The sequence below is a fragment of the Mangifera indica genome, chromosome 9 (genome assembly GCF_011075055.1).
Source record: "Mangifera indica cultivar Alphonso chromosome 9, CATAS_Mindica_2.1, whole genome shotgun sequence".
In the NCBI taxonomy this organism is placed as follows: domain Eukaryota; kingdom Viridiplantae; phylum Streptophyta; class Magnoliopsida; order Sapindales; family Anacardiaceae; genus Mangifera; species Mangifera indica.
The window spans coordinates 7,412,560-7,426,217 of NC_058145.1; the positions used below are offsets into that span (position 1 = coordinate 7,412,560).

The window sequence follows — 13,658 nt, forward strand, 5'->3', positions numbered from 1 at the left end:
TACTTGTACTATCACATTATATTTTTTTTCTCTTTTATTTTTTATTTTTTTAATTTATTTTTCTCTTTTTTTTATATTTCTTTTTTCTTTTTCTTTCTTTTCATTTTTTTCCTTCTTTTTATTCTTTTTTTTATTTCTCTTTTCTTTCTTTTTTTATTCTTTTTTTAATTTTTTTTTGTTATTTTAATTTTATTTTCTTAATTTTTTTTGTTATTATTATTTTTTTTTTGTGGTTTATTAGAATTTCTTTGATTGTGTATGATTGTAACTCGATCTTCTAATCAAGGTAACTTAAAGTTTGATCCAAAAATAGAGAGGACTGTGCGTCGATTAAGGAGGGAAGCACGAAAAAAATTTGGAAGAGAACAACCTAACTCTATTTGCTAGCAATTCAGAAGAGGAAGTCATGGCCAAAACGTTGAAAGAGCTTGCTGCCCCTAACTTAAACCAGCAACCCTTATGCATTCAATTTCCTACATTACATGCTACTACTACTTTTGAGTTAAAATCAGGACTAATTCACTTGTTGCCTACTTTCCATGGTCTTGCAGGTGAAGATCCTCATAAGCATTTAAAGGAGTTTCATGTAGTGTGCACGAGTATGAAACCCACAGGGGTGATGAAAGAGCAAATTAAATTGAGAGCCTTTCCATTCTCTTTAAAAGACACCACTAAGGGTTGGCTCTACTATTTGCCATCTGGAAGTATTACCACATGGAACGAGTTGCAAAAATTATTTTTAGAGAAATATTTTCCAGCTTCAAGGGCAGCTGACATTCGAAAAGAAATTTGTGGTGTGAGGCAATATAATGGGGAATCCTTGTATGAGTATTGGGAACGTTTCAAGAAACTGTGTGCTAGTTATCCTTATCACCAAATTAGTGAGCAACTTTTAATTCAATATTTCTATGAAGGCCTTTATCCAACTGAAAGGAATATGATTGACGCTGCAAGTGGAGGAGCTTTGGTGGATAAAACTTCTGAAGACCCAAGAAATTTGATTGCAAACATGGCTGCCAATTCTCAACAATTCAGCACTAGGCTTGATCCACCTTCTAAACATGTTAATGAGGTAAATATTTTTTCCCTTGAAGAACAAATTGCTAGTCTAACCTTTCTTGTTCGTCAAATGGCTGTAGGTAACATGCAAACGGTGAAAGCTTGTGGGATTTGTTCAGTAGCACGACATCCAACTGATATGTGCCCAACCATTCAAAAAGAGCCTATAGAACAAATGAATGCGGCAGATGGATTTCTTGGATAACCACAAAGGAAGTATGATCCTTATTCAAGCACATATAACCCAGGATGGAGGGATCATCCCAATTTTAGCTATGGAAACTCACAAGTAAATCAGCAATATAAGCAATCACATCCTCCGAGACAAACACCACCTCAAGCTTCTAATTCTGGTATGTCTTTAGAAGATATTGTTAAGTCTCTCGCTACTAACACTATGCAATTTCAACAGGAGACAAAACAATTTCAGCAAGAGGCAAGAACTAGTATTCAAAGTTTGGAGAACCAAATGGGTCAGATGGCAATTGTAATTAGTCGATTAGCGGCACAAAGTTTGGGAAAGTTACCCTCTCAAACAATTGTAAATCCAAGAGAAAATGCAAGTGCAATTGTTCTGAGAAATGGTAAAGAGGTTGAGATTTCAGTAAAAAAGACCCCTACACCTTCGGACCAAGAAAAGGAGAAAAGTGTCATTTCAGATAATTTTATTCCAATCGATAAAAAAGATGTTCCTGACAGTGACAACGTACCTAAATGTAAGTTTCCTCTTCTTTATGATTATAAATTAGTACCTCATTTTCCTCAAGCTTTAGTAGAATCTCGAAAAGATGAGCAAAATAGAGAATTATATGAGACTTTTCATAGATGTGAGGTAAATATTCCACTTTTAGATGCTATTAAACAAGTACCTCGTTATGCTAAATTTTTGAAAGAATTATGTACAATTAAGAGGAAACAAAAACTCAAAGGATATGAAAAGGTAAGAATGGGGGAGAATGTTTCTGCAGTTATTCAGAGAAAGCTTCCTGCAAAGTGCAAGGATCCAGGCACGTTCACTATTCCTTGTATGATAGGGAACACTAGATTTGAAAAGGTCATGTTAGATTTAAGAGCATCTATCAATGTCATGCCATACTTTATATATGCTTCTTTAAAACTTGGACCTTTGAATGAAACTGGTGTTGTGATTCAATTAGCTGATAGATCAAATGCCTATCCTAAGGGTGTTATTGAGGATGTGCCTATGCAAATTAATAATTTGGTTTTTCCTGTTAATTTCGATGTGCTTGATATAGAGAATAATGATCAAACAGCTCCTATTTTGTTAGGAAGACCATTCTTAAAAACATCTATGACTAAAATAGATGTCCATAGTGGCACACTTACCATGGAATTTGATGGTGAAATTGTGAAATTTAATATTTATAATGCCATGAAATACCCTGTTGATGATAATCCTGTTTATTCTATTGATGTTATTGATTCTTTAGCACAAGAGATTTTTGAATTGGATGGAAAGGATGAATTAGAAGTTGCCCTTAGTAAACATCTTGAGAAAGAGAATGAGGAGTTGGCTTTGAGTATTGATTTACAGGAAATAGTAGCAACATTGAATGAATCCTCAGAGTTACGACAGCAAGGTAATGTTCATTATATCGTGTTACCAGTCTCTAACATAAAACCTTTACCTTCTGTTTTGCAGGCTCCCATTCCAGAATTAAAACCTTTACCTAGTCACCTTAAGTACGGGTTCCTTGGAGACGGGGGAACGTTACCCATTATTATCTCAAACAAACTCACTGCAATGCAAGAAGAAAAACTTATGCAGGTTCTTAAGAAGCATAAGATGGCTATTGGGTGGACGATTGCAGATATCAAAGGAATTAGTCCATTTACATGTATGCATCGCATCTTGCTAGAAGAAGGAGCAAAACCATCTTGTCAACCACAGAGGAGATTAAACCCGCCTATGATGAATGTAGTGAAGAAAGAAATTCTCAAGCTTCTCGAAGTTGGTGTGATTTATCTTATTTCAGATAGCAATTGGGTTAGCCCAGTTCAAGTGGTTCCTAAAAAGACTGGGATGACTGTGGTGAAAAATCAGAATGATGAGTTGGTACCCACCCGTGTTCAGAATGGGTGGCGGGTTTGTATAGATTATAGAAAATTAAATGCTGTAACCCGTAAAAACCACTTCCCTTTACCTTTTATTGATCAAATGCTTGAGAGGTTAGTTGGTCGTTTTTATTATTGTTTTCTTGATGGTTATTTAGGTTATTTTCAGATTGCTATTGCACCAGAAGATCAAGAAAAGACGACTTTTACATGCCCTTTTGGGACATTTGTATATCGTCGCATGCCTTTTGGGCTTTGCAATGCCCCAACTACTTTCCAAAGATGTATGACTAGCATATTTACTGATTATATTGAGTAAATCATAGAGGTCTTTATGGATGATTTTACAGTTTATGAAGATTCTTTTGATGATTGTTTGCATAACCTTACACTTGTTCTTAAATGATGCGTAGAAACTAACCTTGTATTAAATTCTAAAAAATGTCATTTTTTGGTTGAACAAGGTATTGTTTTGGGTCATATTGTTTCCTCTAGGGGAATTGAGGTTGACAAAGCTAAAATTGATATTATCCAGTCTCTACCTTACCCCATTAGTATGCAGGAAGTTCGTTCTTTTCTTGGACATGTAGGTTTCTACAGAAGATTCATCAAGGACTTCTCCAAAATAGCATCACCCCTATACAAGTTACTACAAAAGGAAGTAGTCTTTGAGTTTGATAAGGCATGTAAATAAGCGTTTGATGAGCTGAAGAGACTTCTCATTTCTGCTCCGGTTCTCCAGCCCCCTGACTGGAACATTCTTTTCAAAATAATGTGTGACACAAGTGACTATGCACTAGGTGCTGTTTTGGGTCAAAGAATTGGAAACGCAACTCATGCCATTTATTATGCTTCATGGATATTGAATGATGCCCAGAGAAATTATTCTACTATAGAAAAAGAGCTCTTAGCTGTTGTTTTTGCTTTAGAAAAATTTCTATCTTATTTGCTTGGTACTAAAATTATTGTTTATTCTGATCATGCAGCTCTTCGCTACTTGATGATAAAGAAAGAGTCAAAACCGAGATTAATAAGATGGATACTTCTCTTGAGTGAATTTGATCTAGAGATTAAAGACAAAAAAGGAACAGAAAACCGTGTTGCTGATCACTTGAGTCGTTTGGTTTATAGGAAAGATGAAATGCCTCTGTAAGAAACGTTCTCTGACGAACAGTTATTTTCCACAAGTGCGACATTACCTTGGTATGCATACATTGTGAATTATTTGGTTACTAACATAATTCCTCATGGTTTGTCTAAAGCTCAAAAAGATAAGATCAAGAGTGATGCCAAACACTATGTGTGGGATGATTCATACTTATGGAAGCATTGTGCAGATCAAGTGATAAGAAGGTGTGTTCCTGATAATGAAATTATTTCCATTCTAACCTTTTGTCATTCTTATGCTTGTGGAGGTCACTTTGGAGCAAAAAGAACAACGAGAAAAGCGCTTGAATGTGGTTTCTATTGGCCGACTTTATTTCGAGATTCATATTCTTTTTGTAAGTCATGTGATCAATTCCAAAGGACAGGTAATATCTCTCAAAAGACTGAGATGCCACAAACCCCCATACTATTTTGTGAAATTTTTGATGTGTGGGGCATCGATTTCATGGGGCCATTCCCTATGTCTTATGGTTTTATCTATATTTTGCTTGTTGTTGATTATGTATGGAAATGGGTGGAAGCTAAAGCCACCCAGACTGATGATTCTAAAGTTGTTATAGATTTTATAAAGTCTAATATATTTTCCAGATTTGGAATTCCAAGAGCTCTAATAAGTGATCGAGGCACTCACTTTTGTAATAGAACCGTGGAGGCATTGCTAAGGAAGTATTGTGTAACCCATAAGACATCAACTGCATATCATCCGTAGACTAGTGGACAAGCGGAAGTATCAAATCGAGAAATCAAGTCCATCCTTGAAAAGACAGTTAACCCAAGTAGGAAGGACTGGAGTTTACTATTAGATGATGCTTTGTGGGCATATAAGACTGCATATAAGACACCTATTGGTATGTCACCTTATCGGATAGTGTTTGGGAAATCATGCCACCTTTCGGTTGAGTTAGAACATAAGGCTTATTGGGCTATCAAGAGTTTAAACATGAAGATGGATGAAAGTGGAGAACACAGGAAGTTGCAGCTACAAGAGTTAGAGGAGATTCACAATGATGCCTATGAAAATGCAAGAATTTACAAAGAGAAAATGAAGGCTTTTCATGACAAGATGATTTCTAGGAAAAAGTTCAGAGTTGGTCAAAAAGTCCTTCTATACCAATCACGACTTCGTCTATTTCCTGGTAAGTTGCGTTTTCGTTGAATTGGACCTTTTATACCAATCACGACAAATTATATAGTATAGACAACTTACATCATCGGTCAATTACTAGCGCAACTCTACCATAAGCCGCCAAAAACTGTCCTTTGACTTCGACTCGATGAAGTAGACATCATGTGCATCGGAAGCTGTAGCTCTGGTGTACCACATGAGGAAAGATTCCTCACGCTCTAAGGCAGAGGATGGAATGGTCCTAAGTTACCGTTTCGCCCTCCCTTTGAGTGGATTTGTATACGGGGTGCGAACCAGAGGACCCTTCCAAAAAATCTGGCCACGTGCTGTATGAATCAGCTGCATGATCCCAAAAAACAATTAATTCTTCATTCCATCCTACGTAACAATTAACATTAATCGATTTATTTTACCTTCTTCATGTATGCGGGAGGAGGTTTAGCTAGAGAATCCTGAATCACGATCAAGTCCACCATGCGTGCTCCCTCGGTGGACTAAAAAATTATAATTTTGAACATCTCAGTGACCAATATATACGAATATTTATATACTAAGTATAATTGATATACCTCAATATGGATGGCCTCAGAAACGTCCTCCTGGAAGTTCTCCTCCTGTGAACCAATATCCACTATCTTTTTAGTTGAGCTCGGGATATCAGCAAGTAACCATAATCGCTCGTCCTGAAAAAGAGTCAAAACATCATTAAATAAACAATATAATTAAAAAGACAAATCGATCAATGACATTTTTAAAAAAAAGTTAACCTCAACTTCCGGAGAAGGTGTTCGGGGAGAACCCTTGATCGATAATATATCAATGTCGGTTCCCTATATGCATGAAAAGAATAAAATGGTAAATGATATTTCATATAAAATATAATATCTATAATAATTATCATACCTCAAGTAGAGGATCTGAAGCAACTAGAGATCCGACCGGATGGCCTTCATGAGGAAGACCCTATACGAATATATATACCCTATATTAATCGATAACCGAACAATCATAAAAATAAAGTTCTATTGATAAGTGACATACCTTAGCTCGGACAGGTGATGCAACAGAAGGGCTAACCGGTGCCTCCTTCTAGCGACTACCCTAAGATAATAGTAATAATAACTTAATCAGTGACATTTCATATATAACAATACTATAATATAATAACGACATTTAACATTAAATATAAATTTGAAATGTCATACGGACCTCGTGTGGCTGATGGGATAGTATTGCGGTATCAATAGGGGATGTCGGTCGGATATCATCGTCCCTCTCCTATACGAATGTAATAATAGTTGTCAGAATAATAACACTGTCGACATTTTTTATAAGTAATAAATTAGAAGTGGTTTTACAACCTGTGCGACGAGGGCTGGATATGTACGTGTGACGATGTCCTCCAAACGAGCCATATGATCCTGTAATCGAGTCATATCATCGCGTAATCGAGTCATCTAGGAAGAGATATCGTTGCGAAAACTCGATATCTCACGTAAAATCGTAGTACCCCAGTGCGCTAATATAACATATAATGTAGAAATACTAGGTGATACGAATGGGGGACACTGCTCAGTGGCATGATGGGTAGTACGGTCCTCCACTCCAGGATGGTCTGTCATCCGTGGGCTCTGAACTACAGGGGAACATAGAGGCTACTCCATAGTAGAAGGCTGAATAGGCTCCTCATGTGTCTCAGATGTCTCAACAGGTACATGTGAAGGTCCTGAGGCTGGAGAAGCCCTGTCTCCGATCGTGAGAGGAACCGAAGAAGATGAGAAGGAATCAGCATCGGGTAAACCGGTGTACTCGCGAACCTCAACATACCATGGTAAACCCTCCTCGATCGATGATGGACGAAGGGGGAATGTGACATCCTCCTAATGATGAAGATATATAAGTCAAAATAATTGCAACATATAATGAATTAATTGACTTATTAATTAACGAGTACATACTGGATCACTAGTGAAAATACGACTTATATGAGTCCAACTAGGGACATCTCGCGTATGCCACCTAAACATCCGTGGGCACGCATAGGGATCACCAAGGTCAATCCAATCGTATAACGTGTCCAGAGTCTCATATATCCAATACTGCAATATAATCATTTACGATTTTAATAAATCAATTCATATTTTTTCCAATTAATATATATAGTCAATAAATTAAAACTAACCTGAAATGCGAAAGGAAATCTGTAGAGGTCGTATCTACGCATTTTAGGCATCCGTCTGGAGCACACTATGCCACTCGCCTGTGACATAGACTCGTATGTCATCTACCACACGGGGACACCCCACGGGTAGGAATTAAACCCATCCAGATGATCAACCAACTGTAAATATTCTGAAGACACCTTCTTCCGTTGATCATTCCCTAACAAAACCATGTGAAGAACATACAATAAGGCTATCTTGACAGCGTCAATATTGTCATCCCCCCATGGCCTCGACAAGAAAACACGCTCTAGGTCATGATACTACACCTTCGGACAACCTCGAAAGTACATATCTTTGATCTTATGTCTGGAGAAACGAGGAATATATGAAGAGATATCAATGCGTTGGCTAAACGAAAGACTCGTCACCAAAGCAAACTCAAACGGGCTAAAACGAACATCAACCCCGCTAATCCTAAACCAAAACTCGTCTTTGACAGAGAATCGATGTAGCTGTCGTAGTAGAAATGAATGAACCAATATCCTAGAGAATTTGGTCTCGAGTAAACGAAGAAGATACCCAAAACATGTCCTCTCAAATAGTCGTAGCTGATCCGAGGTCAGTGTAGACGTAATCCTAGATAATGTTGTGCGTTGTGCATGATATATCAGATCTGTCCGAAAGTGTCTGGACTCATCGAAGATTCGCAGCTCGCTTTCAACACATTTTCTTTTGCTAGAAATATCCTGTGAAAATTGACAAAATTCGTTAGTCATTCATAAATAACAATTATGTGCCCAAATGTCTTCATGGAAAAATCATTAAAAGATAAAAAATACAAAACAATAAAAAAGGTGATCACAAAATTTTAAAAATAAGATTTTAGGATCGTAAAACAGTTAAAAGGAAAAAACGAAACTGAAATTCGAATTTTATACGTTGAAATACTTTGGAATGGTAACAATAAAAAAATTCTTCAGAAATCTGAAAAATATGAGTCGATATATCCTAAAACAGTGAAATTGGAAAAAACAAAACTGAAATTCGAATTCTAAACGTTGAAATACCCTAGAATGGTAACAATCAAAAAATCGTTCCAAAATATGGAAAATACGAGTCGATATATCCTAAAACGGTGAAATTAGAAAAAAATGAAACATAAATTCGAATTCTAAAAGTTGAAATGCCCTAGAATGACAACAATCGAAAAATTCTTTGGAAATTTGAAAAATACGAGTCGATATATCGTAAAACGATGAAATTCGAAAAAACGAAACTGAAATTCGAATTCTAAAAGTTGAAATACCCTAGAATGACAACAATCGAAAAATCGTTCCAAAATCTGAAAAATTCGAGTCGATATATCTTAAAACGGTGAAATTAGAAAAAACAAAACTGAAATTCGAATTCTAAAAGTTGAAATACCCTAGAATGACAATAATCAAAAAATTTTTTGAAAATCTGAAAAATACGAGTCGATATATCGTAAAACGGTGAAATTTGAAAAAACGAAACTGAAATTCGAATTCTAAAAGTTGAAATACCCTAGAATGACAACAATCGAAAATCTGAAAAATACGAGTCGATATATCGTAAAACGGTGAAATTCGAAAAAACGAAACTGAAATTCGAATTCTAAAAGTTGAAATACCCTAGAATGGCAATAATAAAAAAATTCTTCAAAAATCTGAAAAATACGAGTCGATATATCGTAAAACGGTGAAATTCGAAAAAACTGAAATATTGAGTGAAATTAGGACATTACATCGTAAAATGTGTTTGAAAGGCACAAAAATCAGAAAATTTAATCTTAAATTCGAAAACTACATATTGAAAAATCTTAAAACAGAAAAAATGGATATAAAATTCGAAAACTACACGTCGAGAAACCCTAGATGTGAAAATATCAATTTACCCCTTAAGAAAATTTCTATTACAAACAGGTCCAATATTTATCCCTTGCCCCCTCAGTAATTTTTGAATCTATTACCGCCCCTACAGTTTCAAAAAAGTTAATTTTCACCCCAGCAGCCCACTATCACATGGCAAATTTTAGAAACGCCTACAGTGGACTAAACTATGATGCCCAGATCCCTAATGTTTTAAAAAAGACACTTAACCCCCCTAACCCACTGTCATAGTGGGAGTGTTCGTCATGACAGTGGGAAACCGTTGGCTGCCGAATGCTTCGGACGCATTTTTCTGCCAGAAATCGATCATTTCGGCCTCCAATTTCAACACAAATCGAATCTACATAAGCTATAACACAAAACCCCTCAACCAATTCAACGAAAACAACCAAGAATCAAAACATATTAAGCATTGTTCAAAATCGAAATCCTAAAGTTTCAAACCGCAAAATCTCACTCAAATCTCATTAATATGAACAATAACTTGATTCAAACAAGATTACGGAAGATATACTAGCCTTCTTAACCATTTTCGATCGCCAAAAAGTAAGAAAATCATCGGAAATCGGCTTGACAGTGGGACGACAGTGTATAGTGGGAAAAAATGCAATTTTTCTTTGGATTTGCATAGTGATAGTGGAAGTTTCACGGTGAAAAATATGAAAATTTGCCTTGTTTATATATAGGGGTAGTTTTGACATTTCACAAAAGTTAGGCATTTTTGCTTTAATCTAAATTTTTTGGGTAATTTCGCTTAAACCCCCTTACTTTTGGCTATTTTATATAATTTCCCTAACAAAAAGGTCATAACAATATAAATTGCGACATGAACTATTAGATCTTATATGAGTTGAGTTACATATTAAACATCAATGTCTATTAATATTTTATGAGAAAATTAATGAGCATCATAGGTTTTAATTATTCGATTAGCATACTTCAATTATTTGTAATAGCTGATCTATTACATTCCTTTTTACTAATATTCATTTGATTCTCAATCAACGTGGATTTGAGCTAATTAAGAAGAGTAAGAAAATACAAAGAAATAAGCTACAGTGTCCCATAATCCATTTGATTCTCAATTAAGGTGAATTTGAGCTGAATCAGCACTTGCTTGCCAACTCCATTAGAATAAATCGAAATGAGTTTGAACTAAGAGTTTTGTATTATTAAATTTGAGTTTGAGGGTGTTTAACTCACTAAGATCGTGAGTTTGAAAATTTTCGATACAAATCAATTAAAACAATATTGTATTAACAAATACATATTAAAACAATATCGTTTTAATCAATGTTGGTTTAAATACAGTATCAAATTCAAGTTCAATGTGATATTATTATTGAACTTGTGTTTGATTTCTTTTAAATTGAGTCAAACTCAAATTAGTTTATGAAAGCTCAACAAACTTGAGCCTAACTAGACTCTAACTTGACATTTTCAAACTAAGTCGAATTTAAATTAATTCGATTTAAATCCAATTCTATTCTCCTTTCTCAAAAGAGCTAGTCGAGTCAATGACCGCCACAAAAGTTTTTCAAGAATAGAAACTTGCAGCATATAAAGTTCACGAGATAAACCAACATAACCAACTAATTACCTAACTTTTCCATCTTAATGGTCTGAATGGGCGGCTAATGGACAACCTTTCTGATCTCTCTCGCTCTTAAATTTCCAAGAATATAATAGAAGAAAGTTGTGAAGAGCAAACAAAAGAGTTTCACGAGAATACGATCCACCAACAATTGATATATAATGAAGACAAAGACTATGGACCGTGTATACTTCACTGTGTCAGTTAGGAATTAGAGGGTCCTTCGAAAAATTAATAACAAGATATGGAGCGCATGTGGAGTTGCTGCTGTCATTTTTGTCTTACCCATTTCACATGGAGGAGAATCAAAACAAGTTTTGGCAATCGCTACGTGTCAATCCTTTCCTTTCAGAATATCCTAAACACATTCATCTTCCTTTATTTAACTTCGTTGATTTCTCCATACATGGACACCTAATTCTACTTCTCTAAATATTTTTATCTGATACATATAATTAATTCATGCGATCAACTACTGGCAGATATTAGTTTTTAATACTGTAAACTGTAATTCATGAGAAGGGTATCTTGGTCCTCATCAATATTTGCTGTATTAAGCATGGGGCGATTTGTGTGGCTCACCCCTTTGCATGAAAATGACAATTCAGATGCATCGAAATCAAATCCTCTTCACCCATCAGCTCCCTATAAAATTCCTAAATGCTTCCACAATCGCTCGTTTTTATTAAAGTTCCTTCTTCCCTTTTCAGCACTCTCTCGAGTTCCCCACTGACTCTTATGTTATCTTCAATTTCTTTCTGAATCAAGCATTAATGGCGAGGAAGTTGAGCGCTCTGATTTCAGTTCTTATTTTGATGCTTCTGTTACTTGCACAGGACCATGTAAGCCTCTCACTTTCACTCTTCAGTTATCATTAATTTGGTTCAATATTTTCAAATTGTTGATTCCTTTTCTCTTTTAATGTCATAACTGAAGGAAGTATCTTAAACTATATATTTTCGATGATATTGAAACACATGCATCCCCATGAAAAATTATATTACTTTCCTTCTGGTTCTTCGTAGTCTCTTCTGCTAAATTATATTAACTTGTGATTATCTTAATATCTCAGGCTACCAGCATTACTGAGGCTCCGTCCCCTCAGCCACAGCCGAGTAAAAACAATCCCTTGGTGAGATTTTCAAAGGCCTGATTGTCACTCCGTTAATTACTTGCTTACATTTGTCTAACGTCTAGAGTTTTTACTAATCAATTTTCACGTCAATTAACCACCTTGTTTTCTTTTATTTAGTATGGTGCCACTCAAGGGAGTCTTCAACCTCAAGGTAAGCAAACAGAAACTTAATAGTGTTTAATCAATGTGAGGTTGGTAAATTAAGCTATTGAATTGATAGAGTATGTGAATCAATTGCAGAGTGCGCACCTCATTGCACAACAAGATGCTCAGAGACAGCATACAAGAAGCCATGCATGTTCTTTTGCCAGAAGTGTTGCGCTAAGTGCTTGTGTGTGCCACCTGGAACTTATGGAAACAAACAATCTTGTCCTTGTTACAATAACTGGAAAACTAAGAGAGGAGGACCCAAATGCCCTTGAACAATTCTTCGCTTCCTAAATAATTTAATTTATCAAATATATATTATTGTTCAGTTTTCTTTCGTCCATTTTTTGTCCGTATCTTTGTAAAAATGTTTAATTTGTGGGTAACGATGCGATCCATTATATTTCTCTTAATAATGTGAGATTATGTGCACTCAAAAAATATAATTATGTTAACAGATATTTTCTGGGAAAAAGGCTGAGCAAGCTATAAACACCCGAACCAAACTTTACTGCTCTTGATTGAACTATATAACAACAAAAGCTCAACCATAAATGATTCTTTTGACACACCAACCCATCAAAAGACTAAGCCTAATAGAGATAGACACCACAATTTAATGTGAAAATCTATTCGTTATAAAAATTAAAACCACAGCACATTGCCCAAAACCAATCCACTATACAACAATAAGAGCATATAATTTTTGAGCATACAATTAAGTATACAACCCTCTAAAGGCAATATGAAATGCAATTTTAACACAATTACAGAAATTAAAAAATCTCGCACTAGAATACTACTCTGATTGTAAGATTATACCTCACATTCTAGACATCAAACGTACATCTTCACCATTAAAAATCTAGCACTAGATATGCCTTAGATTTTAAAATTGTTAGAGTAATCCAATGGTAGAAAAAAGAGAAAAAGTTGCTTTTTTAAGAACTGTCAAAATTGGATGGCAATAGATAATTAGTTCTATTCCAACAAAGATAATGAGTTATTTGAGAAAAAAAAACGTGATCTCCACTATTTAGGATGACTAAACAAGCGTTGTCTACTAGAATTTCAAATTTTAGGGAAATCCAACGGTGCAATTGAGAGAAAATGTAAATCTCTCATAGACATGCACTAAAAATTGAGAACAACTCTTGCTTTTATTCTCACTTTGTATTATGGCTTCTTGTGTTTAATTTCTTGCATTTTCTTTTTGGCATATTTCATAGAATAGTCAGCTGGTTTTTAAACAAAATAAATTTGGGTTTTTTTACATAAG

The 13,658-nt window shown here is 35.2% G+C and overlaps 1 protein-coding gene and 1 pseudogene across 1 annotated transcript; both read left to right on the forward strand.

The window, feature by feature from the left end:
- The first annotated feature begins 406 nt into the window (after positions 1-406).
- Positions 407-5,458, forward strand: LOC123225710 (annotated as a pseudogene).
- A 6,239-nt stretch (positions 5,459-11,697) lies between these two features.
- LOC123226193 (protein GAST1) lies at positions 11,698-12,792 on the forward strand. The gene is made up of 4 exons (XM_044650714.1): positions 11,698-11,939; positions 12,170-12,229; positions 12,350-12,383; positions 12,473-12,792. The coding sequence occupies exons 1-4, from the start codon at positions 11,871-11,873 to the stop codon at positions 12,652-12,654; spliced, it is 345 nt and encodes a 114-aa protein (XP_044506649.1). The 5' UTR covers positions 11,698-11,870; the 3' UTR covers positions 12,655-12,792.
- The last annotated feature ends 866 nt before the right edge of the window (positions 12,793-13,658 follow it).

Excerpts from the sequence above, each read along its gene's own strand:
- LOC123226193 (XM_044650714.1), top strand. The coding sequence starts at position 11,871 with ATGGCGAGGAAGTTGAGCGCTCTGATTTCAGTTCTTATTTTGATGCTT. Across the intron at positions 11,940-12,169 it reads TGTTACTTGCACAGGACCAT|GCTACCAGCATTACTGAGGC; the intron begins GTAAGCCTCTCA and ends TTAATATCTCAG. Across the intron at positions 12,230-12,349 it reads CGAGTAAAAACAATCCCTTG|TATGGTGCCACTCAAGGGAG; the intron begins GTGAGATTTTCA and ends TCTTTTATTTAG.